The 20,063-nt window shown below is 38.3% G+C and overlaps 1 protein-coding gene across 7 annotated transcripts in view; it reads left to right on the top strand.

Annotated features, from left to right (window-relative positions):
* The window catches only part of htr4 (5-hydroxytryptamine receptor 4), a 158,012-nt gene that overhangs the window by 48,143 nt on the left and 89,806 nt on the right, over positions 1-20,063 (top strand). For 6 of the 7 annotated variants that reach the window (XM_048604060.1, XM_048604059.1, XM_048604063.1 and 3 more), the window contains 3 exons: positions 1,030-1,230; positions 3,307-3,460; positions 11,755-12,317. In XM_048604060.1, the coding sequence (XP_048460017.1) occupies positions 1,030-1,230; positions 3,307-3,460; positions 11,755-12,317 (918 nt within the window). Of the gene's footprint in view, positions 1-1,029; positions 1,231-3,306; positions 3,461-11,754; positions 12,318-14,842; positions 14,916-20,063 lie in introns of those variants that run through there. The other variant, XM_048604066.1, reaches the window with a different exon arrangement.

Here is a 20,063-nt window from a genome sequence, read left to right as displayed (position 1 = left end):
ATTTTCGAAGCCTTGGAGCAAAATATGTTGTTTTAAATTTGGTGACTCTGAACATGGAGGAATCAATGTAAGGATATATCATAAATTTCATGGATGTATTGATAAGATACAGCTCAGCAGTCGTTGAGGCACTCTGCATGACTTTTCTTTGGTACTGGGATGTTGGTGGTCTTCTTGAAGCAGGTGGGGACTTCAGCTCATAGTAAGGAGAGGTTGAAGATGTCGGCGAATACTTCCGCCAGTTAGTATGTAGGATCTGAATGCACGGGCAGGGACTCCATCTGGTCCAGTCACTTTCTGTGGATTCACTCTCAAGAAGGCTGATCTAATGTCTGCAACTGTGACTGAGAGAACAGGTTCATCCCAGGCAGTCGGGCAGATGACACCGTGTCGAAACGAGCTTAAAGTGCATTGGATGGATCAGGGAGGGATGTATTTTTGTCTGCTGTTCTGTTCTGCTTCACTTTGTAGCCCATTATGTCACATAGGCCTTGCCACAAATGGCAGGTGTCCGGATGGTTAGTTTGAGTTTCTAGCTTAGCCTGGTATTGCCTTTTGGCATCTCCAATGGCCTTACCGGGTCTTTTCTGGATTTCCTGTAAAGGTCAGGGTCATCTGCGTTGAATGCCACACAGATTTTCTCAGCCCCTGCTGTATATTTAGCTGTGCACTCAACTGTGCTAATTTTCTATCCATCTAGGGATGGGTGATCATTGGCATTCACAACTCCAAGTGCAAGTCCTGCTCACTTTTAGTCCCACTATTGGGATACTTGCAAATGTTACATGATTTTGCTCTTGGTCTAAGGCTGCTGTATGATCTTGTGGCATTCCACTGCTATTAAGTCATGAGATAAATATTGTATTATATATTTAGCGACTGCACTAAGTTTAGAGATATTTGCCATCTCAATACTTGTGTTTATATGAAAATTCAAAAGTATACAGTTTATTTACTTGGAACCTATTTTTACTATTTCTCCTGAAATTTTATTAATGAGTCCTGTTTTAATATTCTGATTTATCATAGGAAAATCAAGACCAATTACTTTATTGTCTCTTTGGCATTTGCTGATCTGCTTGTTTCAGTCATGGTAATGCCTTTCGGAGCTATCGAACTAATACAGCAAAACTGGATATACGGAGATAGATTTTGTCTCGTCCGAACTTCACTAGATGTCCTGCTTACCACAGCGTCTATTCTTCATCTGTGCTGTATTTCTTTAGATAGGTATGTACTTTTGTACACTGTGTTCTATTTAAAATAGCATAGGGCAACAGACTAGTTATATATGTTCCACACTCTTTTTAAAATATTGCTACAGAGATAACCTTGTCATTTTCGAAGCCTTGGAGCAAAATATGTTGTTTTAAATTTGGTGACTGTGAACATGGAGGAATCAATGTAAGGATATATCATAAATTTCATGGATGTATTGATAAGAAACAGCTTAAAATACAAAACAATAATCAAAAATCACAGATTCCTTAATTTACCATCATATTTTTGACATTTTTAAAAAAATATGCCCAATTAGTGTTAAAATATGAAAAATACTATATGAAGAAGTGGTGGAAGTACAGTAGTTTCAGTGTATTATTCAAAGGGAAATTTGATATGTACTTAATTGAAAAGAAATCCACAGGGCTGCAGAAGAAAAAAGCAGAAGAGTGGGACTAATAGAAAAGCTTTATCAAAGAGCCACAATGGGCTGAATGAGCTTTTGTGCTGCTTATTTTTATGACTATATCATTTGCCATAAGGAATTTTTTTTCAGGGGTATTGTTTCTTTCCTTTTCTTAGGATATGGAGAATTCTGGCAAAGTCAGCTTAATGACCTATTCCTTGTAAGCCTGAGAAGATGATGCTAGGCCTTTTCCCTCTAAAATTGCAACCATTTTGCTGACAATACTCACAAATGTATGAAATAGTACATTCCAGGATTTTAACCTAATAAGAGGATGCAAATGTGCACCTAAGTAAGGGTGGTCTGTGACTTGGAGGGGAATTGTACATTGATGCCTGTTTCATAATCTGTTGTTTTCAACATTCCTGGTGGTACAGACCACCGGGATAGGAGATGAGATTAAGGTGAGCTTCGACAATTGGTGATGTGCATGTTGTAGTTAGTAAGTACTGCAGTAACAATTTCCAATGAGTGGCAAAAGATGGTGAATATTGAGCCTGGTGGCACAGGCAATGATAAAGCAATATATGGAAGGTGCTGATGTTCCTCAAATCAACTTCTATGCTCAAGTGGCTCATTAAGATTTGACTGATCTGCTGGATTTAATGAATTAAAGATAGACATTTGCCATTGTACTATATTGACTCAAAGTGTATATAGAAAGAATACATAGAGACATCTAAACATCGCAAATTGTGTTATTATCTAAATGTTCATTTTCAACCTTAAAAAATGGTTTGTCAGATTTTGTAGTAACTACAACACGCCTATCTGACCTCGGCATTGCTAAGTAAAAGTGGAACACTTGCCAACTTTTGTGAAAAAAGATGAAACTGACAGTGGTGAGCCTACACATAAACCATTCTTCAACTGAGCATAGGAACAGGAGGAGGTCATTTTCAGCTTCAGCATCTGTACCACTTGTATCCTCTGTCTCAATGCTTTTGGATAACAAAAATCTATCAGTCTCAGTTTTAAAATTAACAATTATCTAGCGCCAATTATTTGTAGCAAAGAAGTGTTCCCATTTCTGCCACCCTTTGTGTGTCGGGGTATTTCCTAATTTCACTGCTGAAATATCTATGTTCAATTTTTAAACAATGTCCTTTGCTCCGAGACTCCACAGTGAAAATTGCTTCTATACACATGGCTGTTATCCTGAAAAAAATTGAACAAACCATATCTTAGAATTATAAATTCCAAAGATTACAAGTCTAGTTTGTGCATCTCCCTTCATAATTTAATCCTTGGAAACCAGGCATCATTCAGGTAAATGTATATTGCACTCCCTTCAAAGCTAAAATATTCTTCTAAAGCATAATGCCCAGAGCTGCTGGCAGTAATACAAGTTTGTTCTAACCATGGTTTTGAATAGCTGAAATTAAATTCTACCCTTTGTATTCCAATCCCCTGGACAGAGAGGCCAGCATTCCGTGAGCCTTTTAAAATTATTTTCCATATTTGTTCATGACATATTAATGATCTATATAGACATTGCAGAAGAAGGAAATGAAGACATCTAAAGCAGTAACCATCGGATTAAAACAAGGAGAGAATATTGTTTGAAGAATAGAAAGGAATTATTTAAAAATGTGGACTTTTTTTATTTTGTTTGCTAGGTACTACGCTATCTGTTGTCAACCTCTGGTTTACAGGAACAAAATGACACCTCTGCGTATTACAATAATGCTCGGGGGTTGTTGGATTATCCCATCTTTTATTTCATTCCTACCTATCATGCAGGGCTGGAATATCATTGGAATACAGGAATTGGTAAGTGCTTTATAACATAAAAAAATTAAATTGTGATATGGACATGCAGTGAAATTCACAGTATCCAGCACAGACTGGGAATAGGTAGCATCTGTAAATCAAAACTGCTGGTAAGCAAGAAATTTATCTTTGGAAAGTTATCTTTCCAAAAGTAAATCACAATTACTCTTTTTTTCTGAAATCCATTGCATTGATCATTCTGACTAGGGTTTAATTGCACTTTCATTTATAAGTAAAATACTCGGGATACCTTCCAAGGTCTTCTTTTTTGTATTTTGCTTTTCCTGGAAACAGCCTGTATATTGCATTTGTCAGGCCTAGAGCAAATGTGCAGGCTGTATACTTAAATCTTGCCAAATGAAAGCTTTATGAGGTGCGAAAGACGTTCATCTCTTGACCATGCAAGAGGCCTCTTGGCCACTCACTGTATTTACTGAACGCCACTCTTGAGACAACATGAGCTGATTTGTCAGAAGTTAACAATGACATTTGGGACTTTGCTTGTTATTCTGTGCAAGTTGTTAATGGACAAAAGCAGGCTGTTTCTGGTGCAATATGGGCTCTCAGTGCTTTTAAAATGAATTGTTTTCTGTGTGGTGTGAGTTTTTCTCCTTTCCAATGTGACATCCTTGACTGTCATTTATTAAGTTCAGTGCAATTGTGTAAAGTACTCTCCCTCTCTCCCTGGCCCAAATTGAGAGTCCTTTTATAGGTTAACTTGAAGAAGCCCACTAAGAACTCTACTAGAGTAGCTGTGTATGCTTTTGTACATTTGATGCATTGTCTCTGGAGATAAGTGGGCTGGCAACGGTTGACTCTAAAGTAGCATCACAAAATGCTGATTATCATCAGAATACCTCCTGCGGTTAAAGTTCTAATTTTTACTGAGAGAAATTGCAGATTCTGGTCAGTGAATCATCCAGTTAGTATGGCTTCAGAGAAAATGAATTTTGGTGTGTGTTACATTAGTGGGTCATACATGGAAAATAACTCTTTTTGATAATTATAAGGAATTAGTCCAAAGTCCTTGAATGATTTGATGTCTCCCAAATCCATGCCTATATTTCCATTTTATATGAAGGGTTCTGCTCCTACTGCACCAAAGAAGCAAAAGACCTCGTTTGTGACTGTGCTTATGGTAATCTATCCCTCCTCCTCCTACTCAGGTAGTCTGTAGCTTTTAGCACAATTAATCACGCCATTTTCCTCAAACACCTCTTTTCGACTGTGCAGTTAGACTGGGCAGCCCTTGCCCGAAACGTCACCCTTCTTGCTCCTCTGATGTTGCCTGGCCTGCTGTGTTCCTCCAGCTCCATACTGTGTTGTCCCTTGCTAAACTCTATTCCTTTTTAAATTCATTCATGAGATAAGGGCATCACAGTGTTTATTGTTCATCCCTAATGGCCCACAGGGCAGTTATGAGTCAACCACATTGCCATGCACCTGAACAAATATATAGACCTAACCAGCAACAATGGCAGATTTCTTTCCCTAAGGTATGTAAGTGAACCAGTTGGGTTATCACAACAATCAACAATGGTTTCTTGATCACCAATACACAAGCTTTTTATTTCAGACTTTTATTGAGTTCACCCACTGCCATGATGGGATTTGAACCTATGGCCCCAGAACATTAACATGGCTTTCATGAATTACTAGTCCAGTGATATTATCATGAGTCCAATTACATTATCACTGCATCACTGCTTCCCTGAAGTCTGAACTGTGGTCAGAAAATCATCTGTAATGGCTTCTTCTCCCACACTCTCACAATTACCTCTGAAATCTCCCAAGGTTCTACGCTTGACATTATCCTATTTTTCATCTACATTCTACCCCTCAGGGATATGGAAGTAAAGTTCATTGAGCTAGTGGAAGATGGTGATGTCAGGGATATATTTCTGGTACCAGATTAGTGATTGAATATCTACAACATCCTTTGCATTCTTACGATGTGCCCTACAGCCATGAGCTTCCATCTGCTATTCCCTTTCCTTATAAACAAATGGGTAATGTTTATCCATCTTACTTGTTCACTCCTATTCTGCAAATCCATAACAGTAGGTCGAGGGAATAGGCACAGGCTGAAAAAAGCAAAGTAATATGTAGATGAGAAGAATAAACATAAGACATAGCTAGTGTTTTGTGATGTTCAATATTCTAAGGAAAATGAGTATGATGATAGGAAGGAGATAAGATTAGACCATAATGCATTGATATATTCAGAGGTTCCATTGGAAGGTACAATGTCACACTGATACTGGAAAGATTTCCCCACCCACAGGAAATAGGCTACAAGATAAGAAGATTCAATCTTCTACAAACAATAGAAAAGAGTGTTTAAGAACAAAGACCTTGACACGTCGACAAAAGTCCTATTGTACAGAGCAGTTGTCATCTCCACACTGCTGTAGTGTAGCGAGCCCTGGATTGTGCATCAAGGACTGCTAGACCAATAAGCTATGTCTCCATGTAATCTTTATTCAATTGGAGAAGTCTCTTGAAGGACCATCTTGGTCCTTCTTGAAGCCACCTGTATAAGCATTCAGGCAAAACATGTGAAACACCAATTATGCGTTGTACTGAACACTGTCTGGATGGCTGATAGGTATCTCCTCTGCTGGCTCCTGTTCTCTCAACTATCAAATGGCCAAAGTTCCAGCGAAGGAAAAGAAAACAATACAACGACACACTGAAGCTTTCCCTGAAGCACAGTAGCATTGGCATTAATGACTGGAAGGAATATGCCACTCATCATTCAAAATGGCAACAGCTTGCCCATTAAGCTGCATCATGTTTTGACTCCAAATGGCCTTAGTGATGAGGCAAAATGGCGACAGAGAAGGAAAGAAAAGGAAACAGATCCAGAATACATAGCCTAATGGGATTTCTGGGCCTATGACCCAAAGCTTTGCAGATTGAGAATTAGCCTATTCAGTCACATGAAGATCCAACACAGAAAATCACATTCCTGAGTAAAAATGATCCTCAAATCAGGGAGACAACTAAAGATGATGGTTCTACACTCTTTCACCTTTTTAAAATTAGGCTACTCACACATGACAGAGTGTAAATTTTAATTAAAACTGCTTATTTTTGTGTTAAACCCATTTTCTGCACTATTAATAAAGCAGCATCAGGTTGCTATTCTTAAATAAATTTAAAAAGCAATTTAAGCGCAATTTAACACTGCCTGATTGCACAAGTTTGTGGCAGTAACGGTGATCTGGAAATTGAATCAGCAGAAACTTGAGTGAAATACACTTCTGAAAACCAGTGCAGTTTTGAGTCCAGATTGTTGTTTGGGCCCAGCATGAAAACTTTTGGCTCCTATCTGATATTCCTTCCCATTAAAGTCAATCTTTAATCGGGCAGCCAAATTGATAATAGGAGTTTTACAAATCCACTGGAGTGAAAGTTCCACCCTACAATATCATTTATGGCAGACAAGAAAGCTTTTTATTTTGATTTGTGCATGATTTGGCAACTTCATTGGAATTTCTAGCAGCCTTCCCTGCCTAGAAGCAGCCGGGGACAAGTTGGTATCTCCATGGAAACACAAGCTGCAGATCTGTTTGTATTGAGAAGAAATGAGACAGCACTCTGCATATTGGTTTTTCGATCATGACGACTGTAATGCATATGACTGATTTTTAAAGTTTTCACGATTTTATGCTTGTCGAACAAGGCTGTGCGGGCAAGATGGGCAGAATGGCCTTCTTCAATTCGGTGATTCTCTGAACATTACCATGACTGTGCTGTCTAACTCGTAGGATAAAGGCAGGAACTGCATGAGAGCACCAACATTTGCAAATTCCTCTCCAATCCACACACCATCTTGAATTGTTCCTGCTCCTTCATTGTTGAGTCAAAATCCTTGAGCTCCTTACATGAATATCACCATGCATTCAAGAATGCAATTCACTACCACAGTCTTAAGGGAACTTGGGCTGATTAATAATGGTTGCCCTTTAAGTAAAACACACATCACATGAACAAGCATTAAAAAAGAAAATCCAAAGTCCAGTGGAATAGCACCAGCCACAATTGTTGCCATCTCTCTGAAAAGCTACATATACCAGATCTTCACTCTCCGAGCACCCATGCCAACGGAAGCTCAGTGGTGGCTCTGAACATGCTGTAGAGATGCAAACAGAGTAGCTCAGTGTCAAAGGCAAGCCCCCATGAAAGAAGGCCCATCTGAGTCCCATCCATGACTGTTTTGGAAGCAATTAATCGCCTCCTGCCAAACTAGTTCTCTTATTGTATGTAGTGGCAGTCGAATAAGGTGAAGGGAAGGCATGTCATTCACACAGGGGGGTTGTTAAAAAATACGTTTGCATCTGTTCAACTTGAACGTTGTGATAATAAACTACAAAATATTATTCGTATTTTGTTATTCAAAAAGATTACAGACATACATAAAAAATGTACTAATTTGATGTTGATTCATTCAATAAGGCAATGTGCTTTGATATACCTTCCAGTGGTCACTGAACAGTCCTTTCGTTAAGGTATGCAGCTGCCCCTAGCTAGCTGTGATCATAACATGATTGAATTTTGCATTCAACTTGAGATAGAGGAGAGTGGGGCAAAGACAACATTATAAACTTAAATTAGGACAATTATAAATATATGAAGACAAATCTGGCTGAACCAGGAAATTAGGTTTAGTAACAGGTCTGTAGCGATGCATTGACAGATGTTTAAGGAGACATTTAATAGTAAGCTGAAAAGATACATTCCACTGAGAAAGAAAGCTTCTGAGAAAAGGATACAGCCTACATGGCCAACTAGGGAAGTTAAAAATTGTAACAAATTAAAAGAAAAAGCATACAATTCTACAAATATTAGTGGCAGGGTAGAAGATTGGATCAAAAATTTTAAAAAAAGAAAGAATGAGTTAAAAAAGGATGGAGAAAGTCAAGTATGAGAGAGACATATCAAGACAATTTGAAAAAGAGTTTCTACAGGAATTAAAAAGTAAAAGAGTAACTAAAGTGTATGTTAGTCCTCCAGACTCTGAGTCTAAGAAATTTATAATGGAAAATAAGGAAATGGCAGATTAATTTAAATTTAAGACAGGATAAATGAAATGGCTACTGAAACGATAGATGCATTAGTTTCAATTTTCCAAAATTTCATGGAGTCTGGAAAAGGCACATCAGATTGGGAAACAGTGAATATAACACATACTTTCAAAATAGGATGGAAGGAGGAAACTACAGGCCAGTTAGTTATATCTGTCATGATGAAAATGGTAGAAGCTGTTATTAAGGAGGTTATAGCAGGACACTTAGAAAATATTAATGTAATCGGACACAGCCAACATGGTTTTGTGAAAGGGAAGTCATGTTTGACTAAAGTTCTTTACGGAAGTAACTAGCAATGTGGGTAAAGGAGAACCTATAACAGTTTCTGTTATATATATATATAGATGTGGTGTACTTGAACTTCCAGAAAATAAGGTAAGAGTTAATTGTGTTGGGAACAACATATTAACATGAGTAGAGGATTTGTTAGCTAACAGGCAAGAGACTAGGCACAAACTGATTAGTTCTGGTTTGCCAAGATTTGAAGAGTGGAGTGTCAAAGGGATTAGTACTGAGGCCTGAGCTACTTGCAAGGTTGCTAAGTTTGCTGATGGCTCAAAGATAGGTAGGTGAGTAGGTGTGAAGAGGACGTAAGGAGTCTGAAAAGTGAAGTAGATAGGTTAAGTGAAGGACAAAAATTTGGCATATGAGATATAATGGAAGAAAATGTGTGCTTGTCAACTTTGGCCGGCAGAACAGGAAGCAGAACATTATTTAAATGGAGAGAAACTGAAGAATGCTGTGGTGCAGAGGGATTCAGTTTCCCAGATATATGAATCACAAAAAGGTCACATAGAGTCACAGCTTGTGAATGGAAGACAAATGGAATGTTGAATTTATTGTAAGGACAATGCAATATAAAAATATAAAAGCTTTACATCACTTTTAGAGGGCATCTGTGGCATGATACCTGTAGTATTGTGTACAGTTTTGATTGAGCTTAAGAAAAGACATAACTGAATTGGAAGCCCTTCAGAAAAAATTCACTCAACTGATTCTTGAGATGAAAGGGTTAACTATGAGGAAATGCTAGGCAAGCTGGACTTGTATCCATTGGAGTTTAGAAGAATGAGAGATAATCACATTGAAACACATAAGATCCCGTGGAAACTTGATACTGAAAGGATGTTTCCACTTACAGGAGAGACTAGAACTCAATCTTAAAATATGGGGTTTCCCATTTAAGATGGAGATGAGAAGATTGTGTCTTTTTTCTGTTGGAAGGTCATGAATCTATGGAACTGTCTTCGCTAGAGTGGTGCAGGCAGGGTCATGGTTTTACTTTTAAGGCAGAGTTAGATATGTTTTTGGCAAACAAGAGAGTCCAAGGTAAGGGGAATAGTTAGGAAAGTAGAGTTGAGGCCACAATCAGAGCTGTCATCAGCTTTTCAAATGGTGGAGACTAGGGGTCTAGTTGTGCTCCTAATTCATATGTTCAGAGAATGTAGGTCATCAAGATGCTAAACTTCATCTACTTTTGTACCCTCCCAAGCTCCAAAAACTCTTGTTCCTCTTACACAAACCCCTGGTGCATTCCATTTTCTTTGCCCCACAGTCAATGATTGTTCATCTGGTTGCATAAGCCCTATATCCCCTCTTTACATGCCTCTTCATTTCTTTATTCCTTTAAGACCCTGCTTAACATCCACTTCTTCAATCAAGCCCTTAGTCACTTCTCCTTAACATTTCCTTTAGCTTGGTATTCATTTTTATCTCTGTACTTGCTTTAATACTATATTTATACCTGGATAGCAAGACAAGTCCTCTGAGCTTTGAAATTATATCCCCTATATTCCCTGTGATCATCATTTTCTTTGCATAGTTCACTCTGGTTAAAGGATGATTTAAAACATCAATGTGACACAAAATATGTTTATTTTCTGCCCTACCATAACTTTTTGAAGGAATTGTCTTCATACTAGATATGGTTGCATTGATGCAAGGCGCCTTCTGGTCATTGACCTATGTGATTTTTCTCACCTCTTAATAACATGTTAAAAATGAAGCTTGTACATAAATAGAAAGTGTTCCTTTGTTTATAAGGTGCTCTTGTTCTTGCTTTGAGTTGTATTGAATCGTTTGAATGTAATACAGATGAACACAGAAAAGTAGCTACACCTATTAAAATTCCCCATACTCACTGTACCCTTTGTTATGGACTCGACAAAACATCCTGCAAATATATCAAGGAGATAGCCTACACCCCAACATTTATCTTATTTAAAGGCAAGTGTAAGGTGCTGTGGTCCAGACGTAATTTGATTGGTCACACTACCCAGCTTTAAGCAAAACACACTTATTCTTACCCCCAGTTTAAATACAAACAAAAGAAGGAAGAATTGCTATAACTTAAACTTCATTGGAATACTTAACAGAATAATAGATTATTTATCTGCCGATCAGTAACTGTTCCAATGTAATAACATTCCATAAACACACCTTTGGCAAAGGCAAATTCAGCAAAACAGATTGTCACACATGCGATTCTGGCAGCAGAAAGAGAACCCCAGCTTTATGCTCTGACAGAGAGAAAGATGTAGCAACTTCCACAATCAGCTTCAAAGCCCCAGCAATTGCTGAAAGCAAAACTAAAACCCTGGTTACTTCTATTGTTCCAGCTTTTCAAAAAAGAACCTGTGGCCTCACATGCTATTTATTTTATTGGCTTTGACCAGACAGCTCATCACCTATGGCTCAAAATATCTCTTTCAGATAGAAAACAGGACAAAATACACCCTGTCAAACCACAGTATTGTCACATTTTGCTCTCTACAACAGCTAGGGATAGAGTTGAGAAAACCTGCTCTATTTCTGTATACATTGAACAGTTATTGTTTCTAACATAGAGACAAAATTAAAACCTTACCAAGAGAATAACTTAATTCTGGCTTAAAGTGTCAGTTTTCTTAATTCTTTTTGCATGTTCAACAAAGCCATTCCCTTGAATTTTGTGAAATTACATATGTAAAGTTTTTATGGTATGTTCTAAAATTACTGATTCCAGCTGTAATAATATTCGTGAAGATCTGTTATTTCTTGAATAGTTTAGCAAATGAATGAAGGCTGTGAAATATTTATTTTTTAAATTGATAAGTGATAAATCAACATGTTTCCAATGAAATGTATTTGTTTTGATATATTTGTTTATTTTTAAATGCATGATATAGCAGGACTTTGTTTTATCTTTCTCTCCCTTTGCAGGTAGAAGAAAGAAAATCAAGTAATGACACAAACATAACAAAATGTGTTTTCATGGTGAACAAACCCTTTGCCATAACGTGTTCAGTTGTAGCATTTTACGTACCTCTTCTCTTAATGGTTCTGGCATACCAAAGGATATATGTGACAGCCAGAGAGCATGCACGACAAATTGAAATGTTAAAACGTGCAGGAACTTCAACAGATTCTGGGCAACAAGCCGACCATTCAGGCAACCACAGAATGAAAACTGAAACAAAAGCAGCTAAAACCTTGTGTATTATTATGGGATGTTTTTGTCTCTGCTGGGCTCCATTTTTCATCACAAACATTGTGGACCCATTTATAAACTACTCTGTGCCAGAACAACTGTGGACAGCCTGCTTATGGCTTGGATACATTAATTCAGGGTTCAATCCATTTCTGTACGCTTATCTGAACAAGTCCTTTAGGCGTGCCTTCCTGAGAATTTTGTGCTGCGGTGATCGATACAGACGATCGTCTCTGCTGGGGCAGACAATACCATGCTCCGCGACAACAATCAATGGATCAGCTCATGTATTGAGGTAAGTGTTCCATATTAAATTTGCTTTTAAATTAGTCCTAATGGAAGGGATCAAACAATTTCACTGTTAGCTGAAGGCCCAGATTTATGATCCTGGGAAGTAGCCTTTTAGTTTGCTTATCCGGTCGTATTTCATTACATAAGGCTGTTCAATTTAAGACATGACAAAACAAATTCTATGAGCATGTATGCAAGTTAGGGGTGGTTTCTGAGCAGGCAAGTGAGGGAAGAACATTAGGCAGGTTGTCCTGCTGTTAAGTGGGTGTATTCAAATTAAATATTAACAACAGATGTATAAGCATCATTTACACTTTGACAATACTGGGGAGCAGAAACATCATTCCTTTCTTGGCAACCAGGAGTACTGAAGCAGTTGGGGAAGGAAGGATTCAAAATTTAGAGTAGCAAATTGATTGCAGAAAAAACAATTAGCAACTGAATAAGGACTTAAACCTTAGGGTAGACTTTTCTCAGTTCTTGGGCAATGGCAACAAATGTGGAAAAATATCACAAAATTGAATAAATCTGTGCCTTGAACTCAAGAGAAAATGTTTGAATTTTCTCCCCGCCAAGAAACTAAATGCAGACAATTCCTGACTTGAAAGTCAGAACGGTCACTTGGCTGACGCAGATAGTCACTTGTCTTTATTGGTCTCTACTTTAATGCCCCTTCACCAATGTGTCCTTGAAAACTCCAGCAACAGCACCTTCCTGTACCATTAGGCTACCGAAGTCAGCATCCGCAAACCAAAAGCCATGGTTGATCTCAAACCAACTCAGAATCCATTTCTGCCCTGGATCTCAGTGACATCTTTTGGCTTGTTTGCTTCTGTCAGGTCATGTTATGCACTAGGACAAACAGCCAGCTTATACATCTACAAAAGATGCATCTTTTGGCCCTTAGCTTCATTTCACATTGCTCACTCACTTTACACTTAATTGGGGGCTACCGACCTCTCTGAGTTGCATAAAAGCAAAATAATGCAGATGCTGGAAATCTAAAGCAGAGAAAATTCTGGAAAAACTCAGTAGGTCTGTTAACATCTATGGAGCGAGAAACAGAATTAATGTTTTGAGTCTAGTATGACTCTTCGTGGAAGATGGAAAATAATGGAAAATGTGAGGTTATGCACTTTGGCAGGAGAAAGAGAGGAATTAAATAATAATTAAATAGAAAAATATTGCAAAAAAGCTACCACACAGAGGGATTTGGGGATCCTCATGCATAAATCACAAAATCTAGCAAAAAAGGTGCCTAGGTACAGCTTTTCAGTTACAGTTTTTATCAGTAAGGGAATGAACCAAGAGATATGAGATTAAGGCAGGAAAGTGGAATTGAGGATTATTACTTCAGCTATGATCTCATTAAATGGCATAGCAGACTCAATGGGCTGAATGGCCTACATCAACTCCTTTGTCTTCTGGTCTTGTGACGCCTGATGAGCATAGTAGGAGTCCTGTTGCCTTTCTTAAATGGTAACCTGGGATCCTGGAAAAAAAACCTCCAAATTTATATTGGATCGAAGGGTCAGATATAGTTCAGGAGTCTTTGATTTTTACAATTTATACTTTGATCATTTGGTGAGGAACTAGCGTTTGAAAAGTCATGGTGGGATGAATGATGTGCTAAAACTTCTTAACTTTCATTCCTAATGCTGATGAGTCTTTGTATTTCATGATGTATTTGTTTACTATAGGCTGAATCTTGACAGGAATTGGCTAATTATCAATTTTGTCGAGTTTCATTGAGGGCTTCTCTCCGCTAGGTGTGTTTACTGATGTGATTGTCCTAAGCTTGCCTCATTAACTAAAAACCATGTCCCTGTGGTACCCCTGTTGTCTAATGCCAGCCTAATTCTCCCAATTCGCCATAGGCAGAAGTATTTCCCACTGTTGCGATATCCCAGGATCCCCTGGCGATGGTGCCATCTTTAAAAAAACTGTTGTGAACTCAGTCAGTTTCTGTCAGTCCTGCATGGTTTGTGACATTTGTTCAAACGTAGTGCATCAGGGGAAAATTGATGCCCTGCTTTGCAGACAGGGACCTGGATGTCCTGATTTGACAGGATGATGCAGTAGAGGTCTATCTGCTTCACCCTATCTCCTCCACCGCCACCCTCCTCCTCACAAGGACCACTAGAGGAGGCCATGTCTCCAGAACCTGCCAGCTTAGTGTGAGATTGCAACCCAGGTCAGTGCTGCATTATCTGTCTGAAAGAACACCCATCAGTGTAGGAAGTCAATGATCTGCATTGTCCTGTCACAGTAAGTACTACCTCACACTCACTCTGTCTCTGCTTCTACACCCACTTCCTACAAAGATTCATGCACTACCACGCTCACAATTGCATGTAACGTACTTCACTTGCTACTTCCCACCTCAAACCTCCACACCATGAACTGAACCTCCACACTGCCTACTCACTTTCTCAGAAAACTTCACCACTTTTCCCTCACCTGCACCAGAATTAATAGTTGTGCCATCTCCTTTCATCTTACATAATTTCTCCCTGTTTCTCATTTCAGGGGAAAACACCCCACAAAAGGACAGAAAGAGCCAAGACAGGTATTGTGGTGACTAACATTTGGCTTCTTACCCCTTTCAAGGAGAGGAGCCTGCACTGACCACCCTGAATGGCCAACTTCCCTTGCTCAAGCACCTGGATTGATTTCAGAAGTTGTCCTTGACTTACTGTACCATGACCCCCTAACTGAACTTGACATGAATAAGGAACACTTCCCTTAGACGTTGAAAGTGGCCATTTGGTTGAAGCATGTTACGTTTGCTATGTATGTCCACCCCTTTGACTGATCACTACTGACGATTATGACAAGATTCTTGGTCTTGTGTCTGTACTAAAAAGCAAGGCAAGGCTGAAATAAAGTGAGCCTTTTAGCTCTGGCTAAGGGAGCAATGCACAAAAGGGCAAGGCAAAGCAGAGATGCTGTGAGCATTCAAGTAGGCTCAAGATGAGTGAACTCTAAGAAAGTGAGCTAGCAGCCCTGAAATGCAGCCTGATCCAATCCATGATCTGGGTGTCTGTTGTCGGGTATAGCGTCCTTGAAGTAGCTTTGCAATGTTGGGTGCCAGTGCATTTCAAAGTGTTGTATTAAAGTTCTGATGAATGCTATATGTGGATCTGTCATGTGTCATGAGGGTGTGGTGAAGCTGGTACATGTTGGAACGCCAATGTCCACGGACGTTGGGTGCATGCATTCACTGCCCATGGAGCAGATGATATTGCTATCAGATGCTGGTACCAACTGTCCAGGATGGAGATCCAGAAGAGCAAGTGGTGAGCTGGAGCTACCAGGTACATGCTGTCAAGAATTCTCAGCATCTATTTTCTGTTTGGCAGTCAGTTAAATCGGTGACTGCGTGTTAATGAGGTGAGATTAAGTAATAATGTAGATGATAATGAGCAATAATCCCTGCTCTTCACTAGTGAGAATCTCCTCTCAACATCTGGAATTTAGTTGGAACGTGTGAGTTTTCGTTCTCAATATTGAGGAGGACCTTGCTTGACATCTCATCCAATTTTCCCAAATTTTTCATCATAGCCCACATCACACAGGCCCTGGGAAGTTTCTATGCTCTACTGTATGTGATTATCTCTATCAATTCAACATCATCTTCTTGAGAGCAATTAAGGATGAGGAATAAATGTTGGATTTACCAGGGATGCCCACGTCGTATGAATGAATAAATTTTAACATCATAACCTCCTATCAGCTACTAGCCAGATACTTAACCAGAGAAGGAACAAATTATTGGAGATGCTAGAATCTGTATTGAAAACAGAAAATGCTAGAGATCACAGCAGGTCTGATGAAGAGTCATCTAGACTCTAAAGAATCATCTAGTTTGCTCTGTCTCCATGGATGCTGCCTGAACCATTATGATCTCCAGCATTTTTTTTGTTTTCAGTACTTAACCAGAGAATATGTGCCTGGATAGTCCTGCATTCTTATCGGGTGTACAAACATCCTGGATTGATAAATCTAGTTGACATGAAGCCACCACTGAGAATTTCTCAAATTCTATCATATATTATACACACCCAAAACTCTTTAAACATTACTTCAGCAGATTATTATTCTGCAGTTAGTTAGCCCCTAAAAACTAGCTGGCTGCTTTTGTTCTATTTCAAATAAAGGGTGCTTCTTTTAATAATTGAAAATTACATTGCAAAGTAGATTTATAAATAAATTAACAAGGCAAAGTGCTTTTCTGCCAGTTCTTTGAGTTTGATCACTTAACGTCTGTCAATAAAGAGTATTTTCAATGCTGTTGAGCTCCCAGTTGATAGCCATATTCAAGAGAATGAAGATTGGGCTGTCATGCTGTGGCAAAAATTTCCCAACACATGCTATTTTTTAAATGCTAATTTCATCATTCATTCATTAGTATTGAAAATGTGTGACTTTGTATGCCATTATTGATATTTAATTGGTATTATACTTTGATTGCATGCAATGTGACATTTGAGTTAAGAATGATAATTAAGATGAATGGTGTTGTGATAACTGAAATAATCATGGGAAGTTAATAGAAAATGTAACCTCGTGTATTCTTAAAGATGGAAAGACCATTTAGTTTTTCAGAGATAAACAGTCATAATCATGATGAGACAATAAGCTAATTGCCTATCATTTCAAAAGAGTACAAGTGGCAGCAATAGGCCAAACATACCAAACATCAATCATTCTGAGTGACAGTCGTAAATTGGCTTCATTCCTCACTACGGTAGTCATTTTACTCTAACCCAAAACTGTACTAATATAGGGACTTGACCTGAACTTTGATTTTATCTAATTACCATGCAGAGATGTATGAAACTTGACCTACCTAGCTGGATCTTTTATCGGGAAATGTACAATCCCTGCAGAACAGTAAAGAGCAACGTGACAGATGGTCAACAAGGCACCATTATTTGGAACAGAGAATTGTAATTCAGAAAGCACAAGGGTCTTCTAAATTTTTCATCAATGCCCTTGAATTGTTCACGCTTAGTTTTTATAGAAAACACTTGATCCAAACTGATTTTTAGCACAGATTCCAGAATCCACAGGCACTAACTGATATTTTTATAATTTTATTTTGATAATACATTCATTTTTTGAAATTTCAAACTGTGTGATTGCTCCACAGTACACATCAACTGATTTGAAAAAAAATTAGGCATACCTTGGATGGAAAATTCACAGTTTCTTTTATTGAAGCGTCATTTACCAAATAACATACTCAACACTGCAGATGTTCTCAACCTCTATGCAGTCAATATTTTCTACCCTGATTTATACAATTGCCTATAAGACATTATACATTTTAATAGCACTGTGCTTGCCAAGGAGAAGTTTAATACACCTTCAGACAATTCCAGTTTATCATGGAACAACCTGGAAGTCCAAGTCTAAAGAATGTGGATGATGCACTTTTGGGGACAGACTTTTCTGATTTTTTTTGCCTTGGGAAATTTTATCATCCAGGTGCAAACGACAAGAAAAGGGCATTGGCATCTGTCATGCTTGCTGTTTATGGTTTCTGGGCCTCCTGGTGTCTGGAAGTGGGGTGCAAGGAGAGAGTGGCAAAGCCAGTCTTGGATCTGGTAGGCATAGACTCAAATGTTGTGATATGGAAATGAGAAACTTACTGTAACCTGATACATTTCAATAGGATAACTGCATGACACTGACGAGATTTGGAAGGATATCAAGGCAAAGCAATTTTATAAAATGAGACTTGCCTTTCAGTTGTCTCTCAGATTTGTTCCCAGTCCCTTCCCTCTTCCTCTGACCTGACAGTGGTTGGCCCACTTGCTGTCCCATCATTTGAGGTTTCCCTAACCAGGGACCAGAAAATTGGTAGAATTTGTGGTGACCATCATCACTCCAAAGGAGAATCTTCAAAATAGAAAGCAAAGGGCACAAGAGATCTGTCGTAATGCTTTTCACACTTTCCTCTTTGTTTGCCAAGGAAGAAAATAAATAGCCATCATACCATAACTAGGGTGTTGCCAGGACAAGCACAGTAACATTCTGATCCATTTAATGTAGTCACATTTAGCTGTGGACATGGAATCATCCAACATAATTCTCACAACATCATCTTAATGTTGAATTTAAAAATGCCTCTGTGTCTCTGGTATCCAATGTAACTATGTTAATGGATGCATTAAAATTTTAAAGGACTTGCTTTGGTGCTCTTACAGGTTAATTTAGAAACTGCTTCTCAAGAACACAACAAGCTATTTATTTTGAATTACTCTGGAGAGGCACTATTACAGTCTGGTCAGTTCTACTGAGTTTTTCCTGGCAAGTGCCCCAGTTGTGCAGTCTTGACATGATCATCAGCCTGCTTCATACAGATATATTTATTTCTGGAAAATGAAATATGGTTGGGGGTTCAGCTAGTAACCAACAGCTGTTCCTGCTTCAATCTATTCCTAAAAGATCTCTTGAGGAAACTCAGCAATGTCGTATCTAGTGTGTAATTCAACATCCCACCTCCTTTGTCATAGTTCAGTAAGGTGGATGAATGAAAATCTTTCGCAATTAATTGGTTCAAATTATATATTCATAAAACAGCAATAAATCAATACTAAACAGGTATGGAAAGTACAAATTAAAGGTGTGTGAGCAGTATTTACATAAAATTACAACATTTTCCAGAAAACATTATTATTTTAAAATTGCATTTTCTGTGTTTAAAATAGTTTCACAAGGGCTTTCATTAGATGCCTGTGCTTCTTTGAGAGCCCTTGGGCTTAAGATAATAGGCATGAGACAGCCAATACTGACAGCTGAAGAAGCTCAGAACATGTGATTGTCAGCTAGCAATGCAGCCTACAGTTGCCAGCATTCTACATGCTGCAAGCACTATTGAGAAGACTCCCTTCATGAATCAATGTGATTCTCTGCAAGTGATATGCTTAGAAGCCAGAAACTCGGCTACAATAGAATACAGTCTTAATTATAATTTTGCTTGAATAGACAATTTTAAGATATAATGTAAAAAAGGAACATGGGCATCTTATTTTGAGGGAGGTTTGCATAGATAATCGCCTACTTCTTATTATTGGAATGTGAGGAGCACAGACAGTATCTTTCTATGTTTATCTAAAAGTGGGACAAAGAAATGCAGAAGAACACATCTACACAAAAGGGAGAAAGAAAAAAGAATTCTGAGAAAAACAGACTCCTGCATATGCTCACAAATATTGTAGAATACACATGGGGGGAAGACACAGATGAAAAGCAGTTATGTGGGCTTTCTCATTCTTGAAGTTGAACAATGCAACTGGTGATCAACTATAATTAGGGCATGTGACTTGGTGCAGGGAAAATTGTCAAAGAACTACAAGAAAATGGTTGAAATTTGAAGGATTATGGGAGATCCTTTTCTCACAAACTAGTCATTTTCTTTCCTCATCAGGTTTTCAAACTGATCAGCCATACGTTTAAAATGCTTTTTGACAATTAAGGACAGTTACAGCTAGTCATGGTAATAGCAGGCAGCACAAAATCAAATGGTACCATTTAAAGTGTGGATTAAATTGCTGGTTATTGTAACATGCATCAGTGATACAATCAGTCAGGAAAAATGAATACTTTGTTTGCTTCAGTGCCATTTAAAACAAAAAGAACATTGACAGTCTAAAACTTACAACAGATTCTGTAGTGATTGAAAAAGTTCAGCCGGGTGGACAACATAGAATATGGTGAGGCGGCATGGTGGCTCAGTGGT

This window comes from Rhincodon typus, chromosome 12 (genome assembly GCF_021869965.1).
Source record: "Rhincodon typus isolate 14 chromosome 12, sRhiTyp1.1, whole genome shotgun sequence".
Taxonomy (NCBI): domain Eukaryota; kingdom Metazoa; phylum Chordata; class Chondrichthyes; order Orectolobiformes; family Rhincodontidae; genus Rhincodon; species Rhincodon typus.
The sequence above is the reverse complement of the archived record's forward strand: the minus strand, read 5'-3'. Positions and strand labels throughout refer to the sequence as shown.